The 21,803-nt window shown below is 40.2% G+C and overlaps 1 protein-coding gene and 1 non-coding gene across 2 annotated transcripts in view; one reads left to right on the top strand and one right to left on the bottom strand.

Moving 5' to 3' along the window:
• Positions 1–21,803, bottom strand: part of SLCO5A1 (solute carrier organic anion transporter family member 5A1) — a 122,957-nt gene that overhangs the window by 10,693 nt on the left and 90,461 nt on the right. The window contains exon 5 of the mRNA XM_007448494.1: positions 14,356–14,554. Coding sequence (XP_007448556.1) covers positions 14,356–14,554 — 199 coding nt within the window. The remainder of the gene's footprint in view (positions 1–14,355; positions 14,555–21,803) is intronic.
• On the top strand, positions 3,560–3,632 carry TRNAE-UUC (transfer RNA glutamic acid (anticodon UUC)). The gene has a single exon. It is a non-coding gene; the product is annotated as a tRNA-Glu (tRNA).

Below are 21,803 nucleotides of genomic sequence, written 5' to 3' on the forward strand. Positions count from 1 at the left end.
GCCTGCACGTCCAGAGCCTGTGCTCCGCAACGGGAGAGGCCACAGCAGTGAGAGGCCCGCGCCCCGCAAAAAAAAAAAAAAAAAAAAAAAAAAATGGTCCACATCAAAAAAGTCTAAAAAAGGGGGGGAGGGCAGGCAAGTAAGGATATAAGGCCTGAGAGAGAGATGTAAGGAAATGGTTATGGAAAGACAGAGGCAGGCAGGTACCCAGAGGGAATCATGGAAGGATGAAAGGGGTTCTGAATGCTCACATCCAATGACCTCCTTCCTTTGCTTTCATGACCATCATTTTTAGGTGTCACTGATGACATACCCTTCCTAAAGCTTCATGAACTGGCAATAGCAGATCCTTCATTCACTTGTCCAACTATCCATCCTCCCTCCATTCAGCAGATATTTTGGAATGTCTGTTATGTTCCAGGACTTACCTTTAATGACTATGTTGAGTAACCACTCACCCAGTAGCCTAGTCCATCCCAAACATATGTATTAATCCATAAACATAAAGTGTTGTTTGTTCAAAGGCTTTTCTCCTGTGTCCTCTGTCACACGTTGATAACTGAGTCATCGAATTTTAATGGAAGGAACAAGTTCACAGCAATATTTAAACCTTACCAAGAAAGACTTCCACAGAGGCAAAAGGAAAATAAACTCTATTCTTCATTCATATCCCGCCACAGAAGAAACTGTCACAAGACTCTCATAATTATTATATTCACCAACTCTTAGAATCATACCATTTGATAGTTAGAGAAAGCCCACGCACAGCAACGAAGACCCAATGCAGCCAAATAAATAAATAACTAAATAAATTGAATATACCTTTGATTAAAATGACCAGTAGTTCTCACAGGGGCAGCAATTTCGGCAATGTCAGGAGACATTTTTGTTTGTCACAACTAAAAGGATGCTACTGGCATCTAGTGGGTAGAGGCCAGGGCTGCTTCTAAAACGTCCAACAATACACAGAACAGCCCCTCCCCAGGACAAGGAATTAACTGACCCAAATCTCGACATACTGAGTCTGAGAAACCCTGTTCTAGACCTATTTCCACATTCCAAGGATGATGAAATGGACGTCTAAGGAAGCCAAATGATTCATTATGAGGCTGATTGGTGCTATTGTTAAAAAACATTTATTTATTAATTTATTTATTTATTTTTGGCTGCGTTGGGTCTTAGTTGCAGCCTGCGGGCTCTTTAGTTGTGGCGCATGAGCTTAGTGGCCCCGCGGCATGTGGGATCTTTGTTCCCCAACCAAGGATCGAACCCACAACCCCTAGCATTGGAAGGCAGATTCTCAACCACTGGACCACCAGGGAAGTCCCAATTAGTGCTGTTTTAATTGATATCACATGAAGAGTGTTCTGTGTGAATTACTATTATCTTCACTAGTTCTTCAAGAACCAAACTGCAAGCCATGACCAAATAAAAGGGATTTATATGCCTGCATGCTTAGTCACTAAAAATGACACACTTCAAATCCATACAATAGGGTTTTTACCATGCATATTTAAAAGTTACAAGGAATTTCCTATTAACAGCATGCTTCGTATTCATTTATGACAGCCACATATTTCAATACCTCTCCTTTATGGGTATGTCCACTCAAGAGAAAGGAATCTAAAGAGAATGTCAACAGATGCTCAGAACACACATCAATGACAGGAAGGCAAAAGCTTTCCTGAGTTCTGGAAACAAAGGTACAGTCCCAGGTCACCCTTGGGTATGCTTGCTTTTCTCATGAGATCATGGTGTCTGATACAAAGAAATGATACAATATAGAAAGCTCTAAGAAAATCAAAACAAGCAACAAATATAAATAGCAGTGAAAAGAAAGAGGCATTCATGGAAAATGTCATTAGGGAAAAAGGCCATAGTGGCACAAAAAAACGAAAGATGCTGACACAGTTAATCCTTTACATTGCACTGATTTTAAAAAAATTATTTTTAAGAATAATAGCGTCTTGTTTGACTAACACTGCAGAAGACAGACTGGATTAGAATAATAGTGCAAGTGTTTAAATCTGAGTCACTCCAAGCAACCTCTCATTAGCCCGAGCTAAGACCATCCTGGGAGTACAAAATTTACAAGGACTGTAGTACACCACACTCATCCTTGTGCAAAGGGACAGTACATCACCTTTCTAATAAATGAAAACATTACTGACAAGCTAGCCTTGCAAACAAGAGGCTCATGTTAACTCAATGTCCATGTAAGTGTTCTTTCCATGACAGGAACAATGACTCACTAACAAATGCCTTATAACTACATGGTCCAAGCTGTAAACCTAGGTCACACATGACATGTTACTATAAAAATCATGGAATTATAGAATTAGAGAGATGGGAGGAGTCTCTGAGGTTAACTAGTACAGCTTACTGATTTTCAAGCCTAGGAAACTATGAAAGGTGTAATGACATGCCCCACAATCACTGAGGCTTTAAGGAAACCAGCCATGGGGAGACCAAAATGAACAGAAAAGGGAAGAGGAGCGAACTTGCTGCCTAATCTTCATTAAATCAGTTGCTTAAGGATCAATGTTTATTTAAAGTAACATACAACAATACAACAGACTGAGGTTTAACATAAGTAAAAATCTCTACCATGGAGCCATTACAGCTGGGTATGTAAGGATACAGTTGCTTTCAAATCACACACATATTCTCGCGCACACACACACACACACACACACACAATTGTGTCACATCACCCCACCCCAAAACCTAAAGAACGCTTGGACTTCCCCACCTGACACACTTCTACTGGTTTCCACAAATCAAAGAGGAGCCCCTTAACCTTCTTTCTGCCTCCTGTTAATTTTCTCCTTACTAAGAGATATGACAAATAGGGATCCATACGTCTTATATTCAAGCCACATGGACTAAAAGAATATGACCCACACAACAAAAACCTTTCAGGCAAAATATACTAATCAACTAAAAAAAATGGTATCTTTCTCATAATTTCTTGAGTTTTTATCAATCTATCTCAGTCTTTAAGGAGACTTCAATTAGAATGTTTCTTTTTAATTCCGCTTAAGTTCTTGGCTTTATATTAAAGCCCTTCCTTGGCCAGATATAGCTGTGCAACTTCAGGTTTATAAATAATACTACTATCATCATCATCATCATCATCATCATCATCATTATCATTTAGGACTAACATTTACATAGTCCTAATTTGACTCCAGGACTTGTGCACTGAGATCTCTATAGAAGTTACCTCATGTATTCCTCATGAGAATTAAAATTATTATGACTGTGTATCCAACTTTCAGATAATGAAACTGAACATCTGAGAGGATAAGATAGGTACTGTTAAAGTTTACAGAACTAGTAAGAATCAGGGAGGGATTTAAACCCAGTTATCTCTGTCTCCACAGTGTGTCCCCTTAAACCCCTCCGGCAGCGGACCCACTTTGTGTAACTGGCCATGGTTTCCCTTGAGTCTTCTGTGTGCTCTCCCTCCTCCTTTTTCTTCCTCTAACGCAGCTTTCCTGGCACTCAGCTCTCACTGTGCTGAGCATTAGAGTCAAAGAGAGCGGGTTCAGGGAATTCCTTGGTGGTCCAGTGGTTAAGACTCTGTGCTTTCACAGCTGAGGGCCCAGGTTCAATCCCTGGTCGGGGAACTAAGATTCTGCAAGCCGCTCAGCGCGGCCACAAATAAAAAAATAAAATAATAAATAAAAAGAGTGGGTTCAATTCCATATCTACAATTCACCAGTGCCATGAACAAATCTAGAGAGACTTCACTTGTGCTGTAAAACAGAGACCAGAATATCTATATCACAGGGTTGATGGGAGGATTAGATAAGTAAATGGATAGCCAGCGCCCAGCGAGTTCCTAGCACATAACAGGCATGAAGATACTGAAATAAAAGTAACACAGTCACAAACACAAAGAGCACAAAAGGCCTTCATGATGATTTTCTTTTCAAAAAGGAAGGTGTCATTTTCTTATTTACTCATATAGAGAACAGTCAGAAAACTAGATGAGGGTCCAGTTGCAGGCCTACCATTTAGAAGCTGTATGACCTTAACAGCCTAATAGTTAACGGCTGTCAACGCCCCTTCTGCCTACATGAGCGGAGATAAGCATGATCAACACAGGGGAGTATGTAATAACTCATGGGATAGCTTAGGGTTCCCCAGGACTATACTCATGAAAGTTACGGTTACTGCATCCAATCATTCTTTTTATTGTTAAAGCTTCCTTTAGCTTTGTAGTCAACAAATTCAAACCAGATAGAACTTGAAATTTACATATAATAACCTACAACTGATACAAACCATCTCTTTAAATCCAGAATCATTTTTAATAAAATGATGTGTCCCTTGAACAACGTCTTGAAATGCCTTTATTTATTTTTAAAGTAATACATATTCATTGTAGAAAATTTGGGAAATACAAAAGGACTAAAAAGTCAAGTTAAACTCACACAGTAATGCTACAATCCAGGAATATCCACCATTATGCTTTTAGTATATTTACTTCCCTTTGCTCTTTTTTCAATATGCATATAAATTAACGTTAATAACATATTGTTATCAAGATTTCACAGAGTGTTCTAAATTCTATTTTTCCTGCTAACATTATATGATGAACATTTTCTATTGACTATGTTAATATGAATGGCAAATTTGGCCCCGAGTTTAATAATATAGGTTCAAGGCTTACTGTGTTTAAACAGATATTATATAGTTTTACAGAGTTCCTGTAATTTGTTTAGATCTCAGTTACAAAGCTTAAAACTCACTGGAAAGAAAATTTGCTTATATTTTATATCCCCTCGATACTCCTAAAAAGGAAGTAAAGCAAATTTTGTTTGTATCTCCCAAATAGAGCCAAAAATAGATCAAATCATATACTTACAGCTAGAAATGAACTGTAAGCCTGTTAATAAAAGTAGCCAAGATAATCCAGAAACACACATATCTAAGATCCTTTAAGTAAACTATTTTTTCTCTACTTTTCAGGAATTGCCTTTAAAATCAGTAATACCTATAAATAAATAAAAGATCTTGAATGTCACCAAAGAAATTAAATAGGAAAAAAAAACGTTCAGAAGTTTAAGTTGTCTGTGAAACACAGAAGACAGGGATGGTTTAATTAGAGACATTAGGAATGATCTGGCTAGAAATGCTAGTCACTCAAGGGCTGGTAGTAGAATACTATCTAAATACTGGCAGGATGGCAAGTTCAGGAGTGGTGATAAAGAGGATGAAATGTACCTTTGTTGAGTTTCAGCAAAGGTCTGAATTAACAGACAATATTTATGTCTTAGTGTCTTGGGACAGACAATAAAACTATATTGAGAGAAGTAACTTGAGAAGAATACCCCAACCCCTGAGATTTTGGACCTGTGGACTGGTGGATCACAGTCATTGCCGAAAATGCTCTCAGAAAACTGAGCAAATGCATCTTCGTCATGTCATAGCTCAGGAAATCATCCCTGGAAAAGTTCTGACCCAGTAACTCAAGTCTCCAAATCAGAAGATGATATAATAGATTTTAGTTTAAGTTCAAAGAGATGACACTTGATGAATGAAAGATAATAAAGCTAGAATTATTAAATGATTTATCAAGACAGTACTGTTGAAAACTTCTGTACATGGACATCAGATTTAAGCCCATTTGAAAAAATTATTTGAAGGTAAAGAGCAAACAACTCACATTATACAATGTGTTTATATAAAGTATTGCTTAAGCTACAGTTTTCACTGGCTCCTTTGTCGACAAAATGATTAGGAAACACCTGTGTGAAATACAGTTCGGCAGACACAGAGGGGAAGCAAAACACATTTCTTAATTAAAACTGCAGGGAAATTGTGGGTGCTAGGAGAATCAAATCTGAATTTTTTTTTCTTTAATTTTGTCATATTGTGGTTAGAACACTTAACACGAGATCTACTCTCTTAACAAAATTTCAAGTGTACAGTACAGTATTGTTGACTACAGGCACAAAGTTGTACAGCAGATGTCTACAGCTTAGTCACCCTTTTTGTTGTTATTGTTTTACTTTGTTTTAGAAAAATAAAGATTTATTTTGAAGGGAAGTGAATAAATCTTTAATATAATCTATACTGAGTGACCAAACCAAGTTAATATTACTGTTTAAATTGCCAGCAATTACCCTAAGGATCAAAGTTTGGCACAATCGTCAATGTATGCCTACCTCATAAGGACACCTCCCTCTAAATTCAGAAGATAAAGGAAACTGGAGATCTGACATATTGTGGGGTGGGGAGGGCTGTCCAAGGCCATTTAGTGAAATGGACACGCCTCCTTTGGGCATCATCAACATTAAAGCTTGTTCATCTTGCTTTATTAAAACGCTGTTTCCATTGATTAGTCACTCCATGTTTCCCCCTTCCCCCAGACCCTGGCAACCACCATTCTGCTCTTTGATTCTATGAATTTAACTATTTTAGATACTTCATATAAGAGGAATCATACAGTATTTGTCTTTCTGTGACTATTTTCTTTCACTTAGCATAATGTCTTCAACGTTCCTCCATCTTGTCGCATATTACATAATTTCTTTTTTAAGGCTGAATCTTATTCCATTATATGTATATATGACATTTTCTTTATCCATTCAGCCACTGATGGACCTTTAGGTTGTCTCCACATCTTGGCCATCAAATCTGAATTTTCTAAGGGAACCACTAATAACACATCAGGTTCATTCTACAAAAAAACTGTGACTCCATTTTGGCTCAGTAGAAAAAGTTCATCTTTCTAAAACATCCCAACCCCATCCCAGGCACTTAGGTGTCTCTTGAGCACTCGATGCTAATTCAGAGACAGGTTAGTCATTAACTCCTTTAGTGTCAGAAAATTCACCATGCTGGTGAACCTGGAGCTTCTCACACACACTTTAATAAATGGAATTGGCTTATATATTGTGCTTTCTTCTTTGTGTTTCTTTTCTTCTTTCAGGACAGTTTAATAATTAAAAACATTACATTCAAAATCAGAGAAACCTGGGTTCCAGTCCTAGCTCTATCATTTTCTAGCTGTGTGACTTTAAGCAAGTTATTTGATCCCTCTGAATTTCTTTCTCCTCATATTTAAAATGAGAAAAATAACATTAAATAGTTATTTAACAATTGCTTATTACTGTGGGTTTCATTCCATTTTATCCTCTCTATAATTCTAAGAGATCGAGACTATTATTAGCCCATCTTAATGATGAGGAAATTGAGGCACAGAGAGGTTAAGGAATTTGCCAAGTACCTTATTCAATCTTCACAGCAATTCAACATGATCAATACTATCAGTATCCTTACCCTAAAGATGTAGAAACCAAGCACAGAGAGATTAACTAATTTGCCCATACTCACACAGCTAGAAACTGGCAAGGCCAAATATTAGTGCACTATTTAAAGAAATGGATGCATTCTCTATAGCTTTCTGAGTAAGGAGGTGGTGTGTGCACTTAGATGTGTGCTTATATAAAATACAAAATGTATAACAGCACCCCAGTGTAGTACTCAGAAAGGATACCAACTCTAAAATAGATAATCTGGGTTTCATTCAGTTCCACTCGTTATTAACTGATGACTTTGGGCAAATCATTTACTCTCTAACCTCAGTTTCTTTAACTGAAATATGTGGTTAATAATACATACAGTAGAGTGATGTTGTAAGCAGTGTATATAAAAGATATACATGAATACCAATCACCATACCTGAGCCAAACAGGTGTCTAACAAAGGCTCCTTTCTTCACTGTCACTCCCTCATCTCTCTCTTTATCAGCTTTAAAGGAGAAAAATCCTACATGCAAGGATCAAAATCATGCAGAACTACCATTTTTACTAGGCAGGCCAACGATGTACTGATGAGCAGGTTGTGCACTGCACAAGAGCACCCAACCAAGGGAGCAAGGAGAGGCTGAAATGTAGTCCATACCCTGCTTGGAGAAAGGGCCCCATTATTCCTCACACAAAGGTAACTGCTACTCTAAAAGTGTCAAACCTGTGCAGCTGTACCACCCAAGTGTTTATACTAATTCAATTTTAACTCTCTTCCTAGAAGTATCTGGGGAGCTAGAAGAATTCTCCAAGGAAACTGGGTTTTTCTTTTGCTAGTTTATAAACTTCGATGAAGTCAGGCCGCAAATATTAGAATGAATGGATCCTTGCAGCAGTCTCTGGCACTCCTAATCAACTTTTCTTTGTTGAATACAATTAAATGAGAAGAAATGTACAGTTAAGTCATGGATTTAGATAACTACAATGTTTATTTACATCAAGTTTTTACTAGTTTCAGCATCACTATATAAGTAATGTCCCAGTGCAGAGGTGGATGCCAGACATTCATTAATCTTTTAAAAAGGAAAAAAGAGTCTCTTTGCATGATCTAGAAAGGGAGTAAAGCCAAGAAACTAACTTTTTTCCACATATACTAAGTGTTAGACTCTGTGCTGGGAAATATCAAAAACCTTCCCTTACATAATCCTCAAAATCAAAGCTACAAATATTTGTTTATAATATTTAAATGCTTCAAACTGGAGATTGAGGATGGAGGAAGGAGACACTGACTTTTCATTTTCTACCCTTCTGCATTATTTTAATTCTTTCAACCGCAGGTGTTTTACTTTAGTTATGCTTGTAACCAGGTATGATTCACATTATTGCCATTTTATATACGAGGACACCAAGAGTTAACAATATTAGATAATTTTTTACAAGGTCACATAGCTAGAAAATGATGGCGCTATTACTTGCCTTTGAAAATAATACTATCTTTGAGGGGAGAGGGAAGAAAAATTCAAGGAATTCTTACTTGGGACCTCTTTTTTCTCAGTAATAAGGAATACGAGGTTGTCCGACAAGAAAAAACAAGCTATGGTAAGATAAAAAAAACTTGAAGAAAGGAATTTTTTTTAAATGGACCAATACGAGGCACAGGAAAGGAAGCTGACTAGGGCCAAGTAAATGGATTGCTCAGCAAAGATGAGGGCCTGCTAAGATTGGAACTCATCAATTTGTAATGGAGCAAATCAGCACAATTATATAATTTCTTCCCAGTAGTGCTAGGGAGTCCAGAGTCAGTTGATTCAGGATTGGCAAGACCGATGTGGTGTTAAGCAAAAGCTTTAGAAGTCTTGAGGGGACTTGCAGTTTAAAAGCAGGTAAGACATGGAGTCTGCCTTCCACTCCTTCTGAGAAGGCACTTGAAATAAAAGTGAGTATAATGAAAATGAATCGAGCTGGCAAAGAGAAATGGAAAGAGCGACACCAGACTCCATGAAAATGAAAGTGGACAGGCAAAGGTGCATGTGAAATGAGCAGATGCCACCTTGGAGAAGAGCCAGCCTGCCCCATGGAACCTCGACACGACTCTGAATCCAAATCCAGCAGGTGCAACAGGGAGCAAAAGTGACCGCGAAAACAATGAAAGTGACTGAAAACAATGCGACTCACTGGAGACCTAAGGGAGAGAAGACTGTATCAGTGGGCCCTTCCACTCTCACACCCACCCCCTCCATCCCCAATTCAGAGCCCCGAAACTCATCTGAAAGCTCTTCTAAAGAAATCAGAACAAAATTTAAAAGCTAAGCTTCTACCTTAGATGTTGACAAATGACAATAAAACTCCCTCGTTCTTGTGTGTGGTGGGGGGTGAGTGGGGGAGAGAGACACATAACCTGACACACGCTAAACTGAGTCTTGTCAACCTGTAAAACCCAGAGTAAATGAACAGGAAAAATTGACATTTCAAATAAAATGATAAAATGTAAGACACAGAAACAAAGTAAAAAAAAAAAAAAAAAAAACTGAATTATATGCGCAGAGAGATCTGAGAAGATATTACTCCTGTTCAAACAACAGCAGGACGTTATGAAAAGGGAACACTCAGAATGCCGAAGAAAAAATTATTTTCAAATTTTAAAATTTACATAAAGAATAAAAAAGCAGGTTTGAAAAAATCTCTCATAGCAAAGAAAATATGAAATGTGAGAAAACAAGTTAAACATACAGGTAACGAGTCTGTAAGTTCCAACATCTGAAAAACAGGCGTCCTGGAGAACATAGGGAAAATGAAGAGGAGAACGAGTAAAGATACAGTAGAAGAAAATCTCCCTGAGGTTAAAAGAAAAAAAAGGACATATGTGTTAGATTAAAAGTGCCTAATACAATGAATGAACAAAGCCCTGGGCCAAGACATTCATGCGTCTGTCCATTCATTCATACGACAAACTTTGTTGTAGATGGCAAGGCTGCAACTATTATGTAGGCAGCTATAGTAACTGTTCTCAAGGAGCTCATATTTTAGAGACAAAAGACAAGAGCAAATCAAGTAAACAAGACAATTTCAGATAGTGGCACGTGCTACAAGGAAACTGAAGAGGTGATGTAATAGAGAATGAGGGGAGAGTGGGCTCCCTTATATTGGGCAGAGAGGGAAAGTCTCTCCAAGAAAGTGACATTGGAGGAGTCCTGCCAAGACAAAATCGGAGGGTAGAGCATTCCTTATGGAATTTCAGAACACCTTGAATAAAAAATATCCTCAAAACTTCCAAATAAAGTTGGTAATGGAGAAATGAGAACTCAGACTGAGATTAAATTTCATTTAAGTATCTGGCACATTAAACGCTAGATGACAAAGCAACGGTTTCCAAGTTCTCAGAAAAACAAATGTTTAACCTATAATTCTATACCCACTCCAACTATCACTTAAATGTGAAAGAAGAATAAAGACATTTTAATACACTTATGGTTTCAGACAGCTTCTCTTTCCATGAACCCTTCCCTAGGAAGTTATCCAAGGATTTTTTTCTGGCAAAATGAGGCGTTAACAAATAAATAACTACACAGACAAAACCTAGTGGATACAATTGAGATCTATGAAAGGAAGTTCCAGGATATAAGTTATGCAAAAGAGCAACCAATCCAATTGAAACAAAATTATGGAGAGTTTCAGAAAAAAAAGGATTCAATAAAACAGAAAGTATAATGAGAACTTAAATATATATATGGACAAGATAAACGCCAGTAGTAGGAGAAAGAACAGGCCTTTGGAACTCAAGGACAGACACCACAAGAAAGTCGTGGTCCAAATATGATACAATTTTAAGCAGGTTCCCTTCCCCACCCTACTTAGTAGATGACTTCTTCTTCCACCCCCTCTATTTTCTGGAGGAAATGAACCAAAGGCTCTGGACTTAAGAGCACCACATAAAAGAGACCTTTGGCAAGATGCTAGGATGATGACAGAGGAATTTGGTAAAAGTTTGCAAAATGAACAGTAGCACCCTAGCCTCTTCCACCCACCACCCTACTCCCAGCTCTAGAATGTCAGCAGCTAGGCTTACAACCCTGAACCCACCGCAACACAGCCCAAGGCAGGAGGTAGGAGCATCCTTCTCTTGAGGAACTGAAGCACCTCACAGGTAAGACCTCAGGTTCTGACACTGAGCACCCCAATGAAAATGCCAGCTGTCCCCCTGCAATTACCCTACAGTGAGATCCACTAAACGACAAGCCATAATGAGATATAAAATAGTTTATAAAGAATAAGAAAAGTAGAGAATCAATGAAGGAGAGATAGGAGAAAAAAACTGTGGAGAGAAAATAACAACAATTACATCTTTTAAAAAAGTTAAAATGGAAACAAAAGACATGGTCTCCAGACATTAAAAGTTCATCAAGTGCTCAGAGGAAAAAAGAAGTGTATTGTGGTGAAATTTGGGAATACTGGGAATAAATGGAAACTCCCAGGAAGGAAAAGTAGGGCACATACAAAGGACTGGGAAAAAGAAAGGCCAGAATTCCCACAAGAGCGTTAGAAACTGGAGTGACAAAAATGGAGTGAAAACTTGAAAATTTTTAGTGAAAATGATTCATCCAGTCCAAAGTTCTTAACCCAGCCAATTTGGCAATCAAATGTAATTGTTAAAAAAAAAAAAAAGTGGCTATTTCATGAAAAATCTCCAAAAAAAAAAAACAAATGGTAACAGCCTTGACAGCCTTCCTGTAGCTACTGGAGGATGTGCTCTAGCAAAATGGGGGAGGAAGCCAAAAAAGAGGCATCCACAGAATCCAGAAAATGAAGGATCAGTACAGAGAGAGGCAAGTGAGATTCCTGGGGCAACAGCGGGGCAGCAGGCCCAGAGGGCTCCCATACAGATGACTCCAAGGGGTGGGGAAATGGAATCCTGAGTCCATCGGATGGGTGAAAAGTCACATTGAGATTTCTTGAGCCCTTAGAGGATATGGGAAGGCAGAAGCAGACTCAAAGAAAACAAAGGAAATGAAAATAAGGCAGTGATTTAATTCCAGGAAAATCGCTGCTCTACAAAGGAGGAAATCTAATCACGATACAGTACTTGTGCCTCAGCTGCTAACAATACTGTCATAATCATACCATGAAAATATCAGAAAAGGATTTGAGCACAACTTGTGAAGCAAATGCTAGACTCCTCATTTACTAAGACAGGAAGTCACAAATAATGTCTTCATTTGGTTAATTTATACAGTATGCTTTAAAAATATAGAGGTAAATACCAGGAGAGATAGCTAAAAAGAATTTTAAATTATTGCCCCTGGAAAGCAGGGTCAGGAGACTGCTGGTTTTTTTCTTACTAACTTTTAATATTCTATTTATGTTTTCCAATTGTAGTAAAAATAATTTGATAGAAATTGTTCTTAATGGATTAGTGATGACTAATAACAATAGCTAACTATCACTGGGCACTCACTGTGTGCCAGGAGAGCTGAGAGCTTTACACATGTTTCTTGTGTAATCCTTGCCTGTGATCTTTAGGTCAATAGACTAAATGTCTGGGTCCATGAAAAATTCACATGTTGAAAGCTAACCCTAAACGTGATGGTATTTGGAGTTTGGGGCCTTTGGGAGGTGACTGGGTCATGAAGGTGAAGCCTTTATGAATGGGATTAGTGCTCTTACAAAAAGGATCCTAGGGAGATGCCTCACCCCCACCATGTGAGGACACAGCCAGAGACAGCCATTTATGATCCAAAGAGCAAGAGGATCCAAAGAGGATCCAAAGGTCCTCACAAGACACCGAATCTGCTAGCACCTTGATCTTGGACTTCCCAGCCTCCAGAATTTGAGAAATAAACTTCTGTTGTTTCTAAGCCATCTAATCTATGGTGTTCGCTTACAGCAGCCTGAACGGATTTATATACTGATACGTGTCAGCCATACCTCAGTTTTGCCCTCTGTAAAATCAGAATAATAATAGCACCTACCTGATTAGGCCTGTTATGAGGATTAATGAGTTAATATACGTAAAGCATTTAGAAGAATGCTTGGCATGCTGTAGTGTTAATATAAGGGTTAGCTACACTTTGAACATCACCATCATTATTATTATTGTGACAGAAAGCTTCCAACCCAGATTGTTACATAAAAAAAAAAAAAAAAAAAGCTCAGAAAAGAATGTATAGGGACTTCCCTGGTGGTGCAGTGGTTAAGAATCCACCTGCAATTGCAGGGGACACGGGTTTGAGCCCTGGTCCGGGAAGATCCCACATGCCGCGGACCAGCTAAGCCCGCGAGCCACAACTACTGAGCCCATGAGCCACAACTACTGAAGCCCACGTGCCTAGAACCCATGCTCCACAACAAGAGGAGCCACCACAATGAGAAGCCCGCACACCGCAACGAAGAGTAACCCCCACTCGCCGCAACTAGAGAAAGCCCACACGCAGCAACGAAGACCCAACACAGCCATAAATAAATAGATAAAGAAAGAAAGGAAGGAAGGAAGGAAGGAAGGAAAGAAGAAAGGAAGAAAGAAAGAAAGAAAGAAAGAAAGAAAGAAAGAAAGAAAGAAAGAAAGAAGAAAGAAAGAAAAAGAAAAGAATGTATAGAATGCTACCTTTTGGATATAAAACAGAAAACACTGAAAATACACATTCATAGTTTCTTGTATAAGGAACATCCTTGGAAGGGTACACAAGAGATGAGTTAAAGTGGTTCCCTGGTTTGTCTTTGGGGAGAAGTGGGGTGGAGGCCTTGAGGCACACTGTATTTTCATTGAACTTTGTTTTGAAACTGTGTGAATGTACTACCTATTCAAAACATTACATTAAAAAGAAAAGAACAGTTTTCATTAAGCCAACTAGCATTTCCTCCTCATGTACTGTAACCCAAATGCCACGGGAGACGTTGTGAGGGTCAAAACGGACACAGACAACGGAGAGGCGGAGGCCTCTGCCCAAGAGGGTGCAGCTCTACCGGGACAGAAACACAGGCGTAGTGAGCCCTGCATGGAGGGAGGGGCGCAAGCCGAACCCTGGGATCCAAACACCGCAGAGTTTCGCACTTCAATCTTGACCAGGATGAGATGAGATGCCTCTTCCAAGATACTTACCCTGTTGTATACGGGATGTTTATGCCACCTAGATTGATACTTTCACATCCAACAATAAACAGCGTTGAAAAGCACAGTAAAGACACACCACTGCAGATCATCGCTAGTTTTGCAGATTCCCTTGCACCAAGTTTCAATTTTTTTATGATGTAGCCTCCAAGGACAATCCCAACACCGGCACTGGGGACGATGATGACGCCTGGAGAGAAGAAGGGAAGGACAGGATTAATTTGAAGGAATGTGTACTATTATGTATTGTCTAATTAGCCTGTTTCTACTTACTTATTAGTGCTAAGGGAAAGAATTTTAAAAACACTATAATCAATAAATCTTTAATGTTTGTGATTTTATAGTATAGCTTATTTTCAACACATACAGCCAACAAAGGACTCATATCCAGAATGTGCAAGAACTTTCAAAGCCATAAAATAAAGACAAGCAACCCATTAGAGAGTGAGCAAAACTTAAATGGGCCTTCACTTAGGAGGAAATTCAGCTGACCCATTAACTCATAAAGGTGTTCAGCCTCCTTACTAAGAGAGAAACACAAATTAAAGCCACAATGAAATACTACTCCATGCCAACCATGTCAGTAAAAATGGAAAAGTCTGGGCTTCCCTGGTGGCGCAGAGGTTGAGAGTCCGCCTGCCGATGCGGGGGACACGGGTTCGTGCCCCGGTCCGGGAGGATCCCACGTGCCGCGGAGCGGCTGGGCCCGTGAGCCATGGCCGCTGAGCCTGCGCGTCCGGAGCCTGTGCTCCGCAACGGGAGAGGCCACAACAGTGAGAGGCCAGGCCCACGTACCGCAAAAAAAAAGAAAAAAAAAAAAAAAAGGAAAAGTCTGACAATACCGCATATTGGCAAAGATACAGAGCAATGGGCACCCTCTACAAGGCTAGTGGGATGTAAATTGTGACAGACACTTTGAAAGACAGTTTAGCATTATCTGGTAGAGTTGAAGATATATACACCCTGTGACAGGCAATTCCATTCCTGGATCTATACCCTGAGGAAATTCATGCACATGGGGACCAAAAGAAGTGTATAAGATACCTGAAGCACCATAATAGCCCCAAACTGGAAATAAACCAAACATCCATTAATAGATACATTACATGCAGTAAATTCATGTAATGAAATGCTGCTATACAATAATAAAAATTAGGACACATAATCACATACAAACACAATGTTGAATAAAGGAAGTAAAACACAACAGAAAACATGATCTGACTGTATAAAGTTCAAAAACAGGTAAAACTAAATGATTTGTTTAGAAATGAATATATAGGTAGTGCAACTATGAAGGAAAGCCAGGAAGGAACTAAAAACTGCCATAAAAGCCAAGAGAGTAGGGGGACGGGTGGGATCTAGAAAGGTTACAGGGAGCTCCTGGAGGACTGAAAATACTCCTTTTCATGACCTGGGCAGTAGTTACACAAGTGTTCACTTTATGATTATTCATTATCCCTAAGTTTTTTTTTTTTGAAGTCTCGTTGATTTACAATGTTGTGTTAGTTTCAGGTGTACAGCAAAGTGATTCAGTTATACACATATGTATATATATTCTATTTCATATTCTCTTCCGTTTTTGTTTATTACAGGATTTTTAATATAGTTCCCTGTGCTATACAATAGGACCTTGTTGTTTATCTACTTTATATATAGCAGTGTTTATATGTTAATCCCAAATTCCTAATTTATCCCTTCCCCGCCCTTTCCCCTTTGGTAACCATGTTTCTTTTCTATGTCTGTAAGTCTGTTTCTGTTTTGTACATAAGTTCATTTGTATTATATATATATACACACACACACATATATATATATATTGGCCATGCCACGTGGCATGTGGGATCTTAGTTCCCTGACCAGCAATCGAACCCATGCTCCCTGCAATGAGAGTGCGGAGTCCTAACCACTGGACCACCAGTTAATTCCCTGTATCATATTTTAGATTCTACATATAAGTGATCTAAGTTTTGATTAATGCACTTCTGTGTGCATTATATTTCACAGTAAAAAAAAAAAAAAAAGCTAAAAAATTAGTCATATCTCCTGCCCCATGAACCTTACAATCTAAAAGAGAAATAAACAAAACAAATTAGAGTATGATAAGATAATTATACAAAGGGCAGGGAGAATACAGGAAAAGTACCTGAGCCTTCCCTGGGAGAAATCAGGGAGGACATCACAGAAGTGGCAGTATTTGAGCTGACATTCGACAGATGAGACAGAATCTGTCCAATGTGCCAGCACAGAGAAAATATCCCGCACAAAGGAAATATATGCAAAGGGGCAAAAGATAACGGAATTGAGGATTCAGAGGAGTCCAAGCTATGGGAGTGTGGAATGCAAGCTACTGGGGCGTGGCGGGACACGGGCAAGAGATGTAAAGCGAGCGAGACCATGATGGATCACGGAGAGGAGCTCGGGTTGTACCTCTGGGCAATGGGAGGCCACCAAGGAATTTGAAGCCAGGGTCAAAGAGGATGGGAGGTGTGTGAGACAAAGATTATTGCTGGCGGTGAGATGCAGTCAACACTAGAATCAGAGACATGGCTGGGAGAGCACTGCAAAGGTCCAGGTGAGTCACAGTCAGGCTCCACACTGACAGCACAGCCAACAAGCTGACGAGGGGACGGGGGCACCCGGAAGGTGGCAGGGGTCCAGAAAATGAGGAGGAAAGGACCGGGGGAGAGCAGCTCTCGAACCCCACAGTAGACACACCACGTGTGAAGGGCCCGGGGGACAATCAAGGAGATATGCCTCACACAGTGGTCCCTGCCCCACGAGCCCAGGAAGAGCTGGTCTAGGACATTCATAACAGGTGGCAGAATTTATGGCATAGAAGGGATGTTCCAACAAGACTGAGCAAAGTCAGAAGAGCAGAGGAAGACGAAGCCTGAAAGGAGATCTTGGCAAGAGCAAATTTAAGGGTGTTGTGAAGGTGGAAGCCAGGCTGCAATGGGTTAAACGGTCAGTCGTGGAGATTTAGAGGCTGGAATTCAGACTCTTTCTAGAACTCAGACTATAAAAGGAAAAGGGGGTACGGGTCTAGAGTTAGAGGGGAGCCAAGGTGGAGCTGGAGCCTGGGGAGTTTTGCTTGTTTGCTGATATATGGAGGGGACTTAAGCATATTTTTATTTTGGCCGCACCATGTGGCTTGTGGGATCTTAGTTCCCCGACCTGGGACTGAACCTGGCCCCTGGCAGTGAAAGCACCGAGTCCTAACCACTGGACCTCCAGGGAATTCCTTTAAGCATACTTATATGCTCGCAAAGAGACCAAAAAGGAATGGGAGATTGAATGGGGAGAAAAAGCGTTATCTAATGTCAAGGCAAGATCCTTGAGAAGTCAGGAGAATATAGAATTAATAGCACAGATGATCAGATTAGCCCCGGAGAGGGAGAGCGAGAACCCTGCATCTGGGCCGGGAATCAGATTTGGGAGCAGGGGGTGGGGGGATAAATCAATGGGTAGGTGGTAGCTCCTCGAATGGTAGTTTTTCTGTTTTGTTGTTGTTGTTATTTTGGAAACATCATGCAATACATGATGGACTAGAACACTTGAAAAGCACAGAGAAATATGAAGGATCAAAAACCCACAACTTACATTCTGGCATATTTCACTCCAGTCTTTTTTCTATGCTTTTTTTCCCCCCTCAAGAATTGATAACATGTGTAGATTCTTTATATATATATACATATATATATATATATATATATATATGTATGCATGTATATATGTATGTATGTATACATATAGCTTTGGTTTGGTAAGAGATACGGAGAACTTTAAATATAGCCAAAGGTTGGAATAACCATTGCAGGAAAGTAAAGAGCGGGCTAAGTTAGAACATGTACACGGCTTTGCAAATGGAGAGGACGGTGGGTCCAGGTGTTATGAGATTCCACAAGTCTGCAGCTGCATCAGTGTGCATGCTTGGATGGCTCGCTCCTCCTGTGTGTCCCACAGCCCACGTAAAGGAGCAAAGAGGGAGGGTTAGATTAATCTAAAGTCTGAGCTTTGCCTGGGTTGGCAGGGAAAAAAAAAAAAATGTTTATCTTGTAATCCTCACCATGGTCCTGACTTTATTAAACCAGTAATGGCTCTTTTACAGATGAGGAAGTGACCAGCCCAACAGTGCACACGGGGCAGGGAGAGCCAGAATGAAAACTGAGGTCTCTGGCTCCCAGCCCAGGGCACTCTCCACAGCACCACAGCTGCCTCTTAGAACCAGTGGGTACTGGAAGCTTTTGGGTAAGTTGACCAGAGCTCTGGGCTTAGATGAGCTGGTTATTAAATTATCCTCCTCATTAAAGAATAGTCCACATTCTATCTACATGGCTAAATAGGCAAAGCTTTACCTTCAGAGTGAAATGATCCATTAATAAAATTCCTATTTCAATTGATCGATTTATGTATCGATATTATAGTTATAGATACAGTGCTAGACCCTGGGATAGCAACAAAACAAATCCCCACACTCAGCTGAGTCCTAATTTAAAAGCAGTATATTTATTTGACTATGCATCCTAACTAGTATTCAACTCTTAAAAACAAGAAATGTGTCATTAGCATGAGGTCTCGTCAGAGTGAAGATCTATTAAAATTTCCTCCTGATGTCCCCCTCTCCTCTAAATCTCACTGCACTACCAAAACGGAAAGACTGACTATGCCTTCAGGGGAATCTGTACAACGCTCAGATCTCCAGCTTGAGTAGCAGACCCAAATGTCTTGGTGTTGGAGTTTTAGGGGAATGGAATGAGTAGGGAAGATCTGGTGCCGAGTGTGTGGTGGGGTGACGCAGGGGGAGACAATACACCTCACCGGCTGCTGCTCTCCTGCCCTTCCCCGTGTCCCCAGAGCCCCAGCGCCCCTCCTTCTCTCTCCCTCCTCTGAGCCTCTGCTCCGGAACCAGCCCCTTCCCAGCCGCCGCCAGACACCTGTTACCCTCGAGTTTCTGCTCCTCGCGCCCTCTAGTGGCCAAGACGCGGGGAGGGTGGGGTCAAGAGGGTGGGGAAAAGGCATCAACTGGGGCCCACGGACGCCTGTGGAACGTGCAGGAGAAGGAGGACAGAACAGCAGGGAGAGATGGGAGTGACTGGACCAAGCCCGGGGGCCCAGCCGGGCACAGGCGGGAGGGGATGGAGGCCAACGCGACTGCAGATGTCTGAGACAATTCCAGGTAAGAGTGTGGGCCCTGAAGATTCCAAGCTCGAATCTCAGCTCTGTCACCTACAAGCTGTCTGTCCTCAGGCAAGTTTCTGACATTCCGGGCCTTCGATTTTTCTTTAAAATATGGATAAGAGTAGTCTCTTCCTCATAGATTGTTAGGATTAAACGGGTTAAGATATAGGAAGTGCTTGAAACAGTGCCTAGCCCATAGTATATACCCAATAAATGTTGGCAATTGACACAAGTATCTGCCTGCTATTAATGAGTTTAACATTTGAACCAATAAATATATTGCAATTATAATTAGGCAAATTTTCGTATGCTATTTAATCTATAGAACTGAATTTAAAATACTACTCGTGGGGCTTCTTTGGTGGTGCAGTGGTTGGGAGTCCGCCTGCCAATGCAGGGGACACGGGTTCGAGCCCTGTCCGGGAGGATCCCACGTGCCGGGGAGCAACTAAGCCCGTGCGCCACAACTACTGAGCCTGTGTTCTAGAGCCCACGAGCCACAACTACTGAGCCCGTGCGCCACAACTACTGAGCCTGCGCTCTAGAGCCCGTGCTCCGCAACAAGAGAAGCCACTGCAATGAGAAGCCCGCACACCGCAAGGAAGAGTAGCCCCTGCTCGCCACAACTAGAGAAAGCCCGTGTGCAGCAACGATGACCCAATGCAGCCAAAAAAGTAATAATAAAATAAATTTTTTTTAAAAGAAAAGCATTAAAAAATATATCTTACTGTATGTTATACGGCAAAATTTTAAAAAATTTAATAAAATATTACTCATAATTGTCCAACATAAACCTGTATGTGTTCTTCAATATATAAACCTTTGTTTGATATTTAGCTACTATGTCCTCTCAAACACATAAACCTCTGTTAGCTTTTGAGCTACTGTGTGTATATATCTGAATCTAAAGAAGTCATTGCTGCATAAGTATTGACCAGAGGACCCTGCTTCGTTCATAAAAGGTCTGAGCACACCCTACTGCTTTCCAGTAGGAAATCTTTTATCTACTTACTTACCCAAGCAGATTGACATGTTAATTGTCCTACTTCCTTTCTTTCCCTTTTCTCAAGCATGATCCCCTAGCATTCAATGTTGAAGTGTTTGCTCTGGGTCACAGCATTGCTTACCCTTACAAAGTGTGGCTGGATGGAGTCAAAAGGTCTTTATGAAAAATGATATTTGGTGAATTACCAAATATTAAAGCTACTGATGAAATTTTTCCTCTTCACTCCAATTTTTGTCAATATGCAGACATTATCTATTTTGCAAATAGACACATAAAATATGCCTAAGCCCAATGCATCATTTGGAACACAGGAAAACCTTGAACTGGAAGACAGGAGGACAAAATGAGGTGACCCACTCATCAAGAATGTTTCAGGTTCAGGGAACTGCAATCATGTTGCTATTGCTATTGTGAAGAATCACAACCTGCTTTCACAGGACCCAGTGCTTGCCCCCATCATAAGACCTGCCACCATCTACTGGGTTTACTTCTCTCTTTCCTGCTAGACTGGAAGGTTCCTGTGCATGGTAGGGACTATATCTTTATTATCTTCATACCTTTCTAGCACTTACCAAGGCCTGGTCAATGTATGGATAAATAATTTTGTTATTTAGAATTTATTACATACAATCCTCAAATGACATTCATTTTTGTTTTCAATTATTCCTTGAAATAGGCCGTATCTTGTTTTACAAATAGGAGATCTAAGATCTCATTTGGAGTTAAAATAACTTGCTAAAATCAGTTTAAAACTGGCATGCACGAAATATCTAGACTGACGCCTAAAAAATCTCACTGCTATCAAAATTGACTTGGGCGTTATTAGCAAAAGCTTAACTGCCAAGCCACCACAGGTGACAAAGCGTGGAATGTCAGTAGCCCTCTGATACCTCTTTTCTATGGTGAGATCACAATGGTGCAGACTGTCCTACTGTGGTGAATTAAGTTAGTATAGACAGATCCTCAGAATCTTAGATGTCCTCATGCTCTTTTCTCTAAATTCTCTGACCCTTTCTGTGTATTCCACATCCAAAGTTTTCTTTAGGTAAGTTGAAAAGTAAATGGTTTGCAAACCTAAGACTATGAATCAATACAGACTATCACTGTAAGCCATTATGGCTTCCAGGTTCTGCCGTTGTCTTTGGGGAAGGCAGCCGGGACGGAAGGGGAGGAGAAAGCGGGGTGAGCACCTAGAAAAGAAGGAAGTACAATTCGTTCTCATGCCCCTTCTCTCTCTCTCTCTCTCTCTTTC

Source organism: Lipotes vexillifer, unplaced genomic scaffold, assembly GCF_000442215.2.
Source record: "Lipotes vexillifer unplaced genomic scaffold, Lipotes_vexillifer_v1.1 scaffold815, whole genome shotgun sequence".
Classification (NCBI taxonomy): domain Eukaryota; kingdom Metazoa; phylum Chordata; class Mammalia; order Artiodactyla; family Lipotidae; genus Lipotes; species Lipotes vexillifer.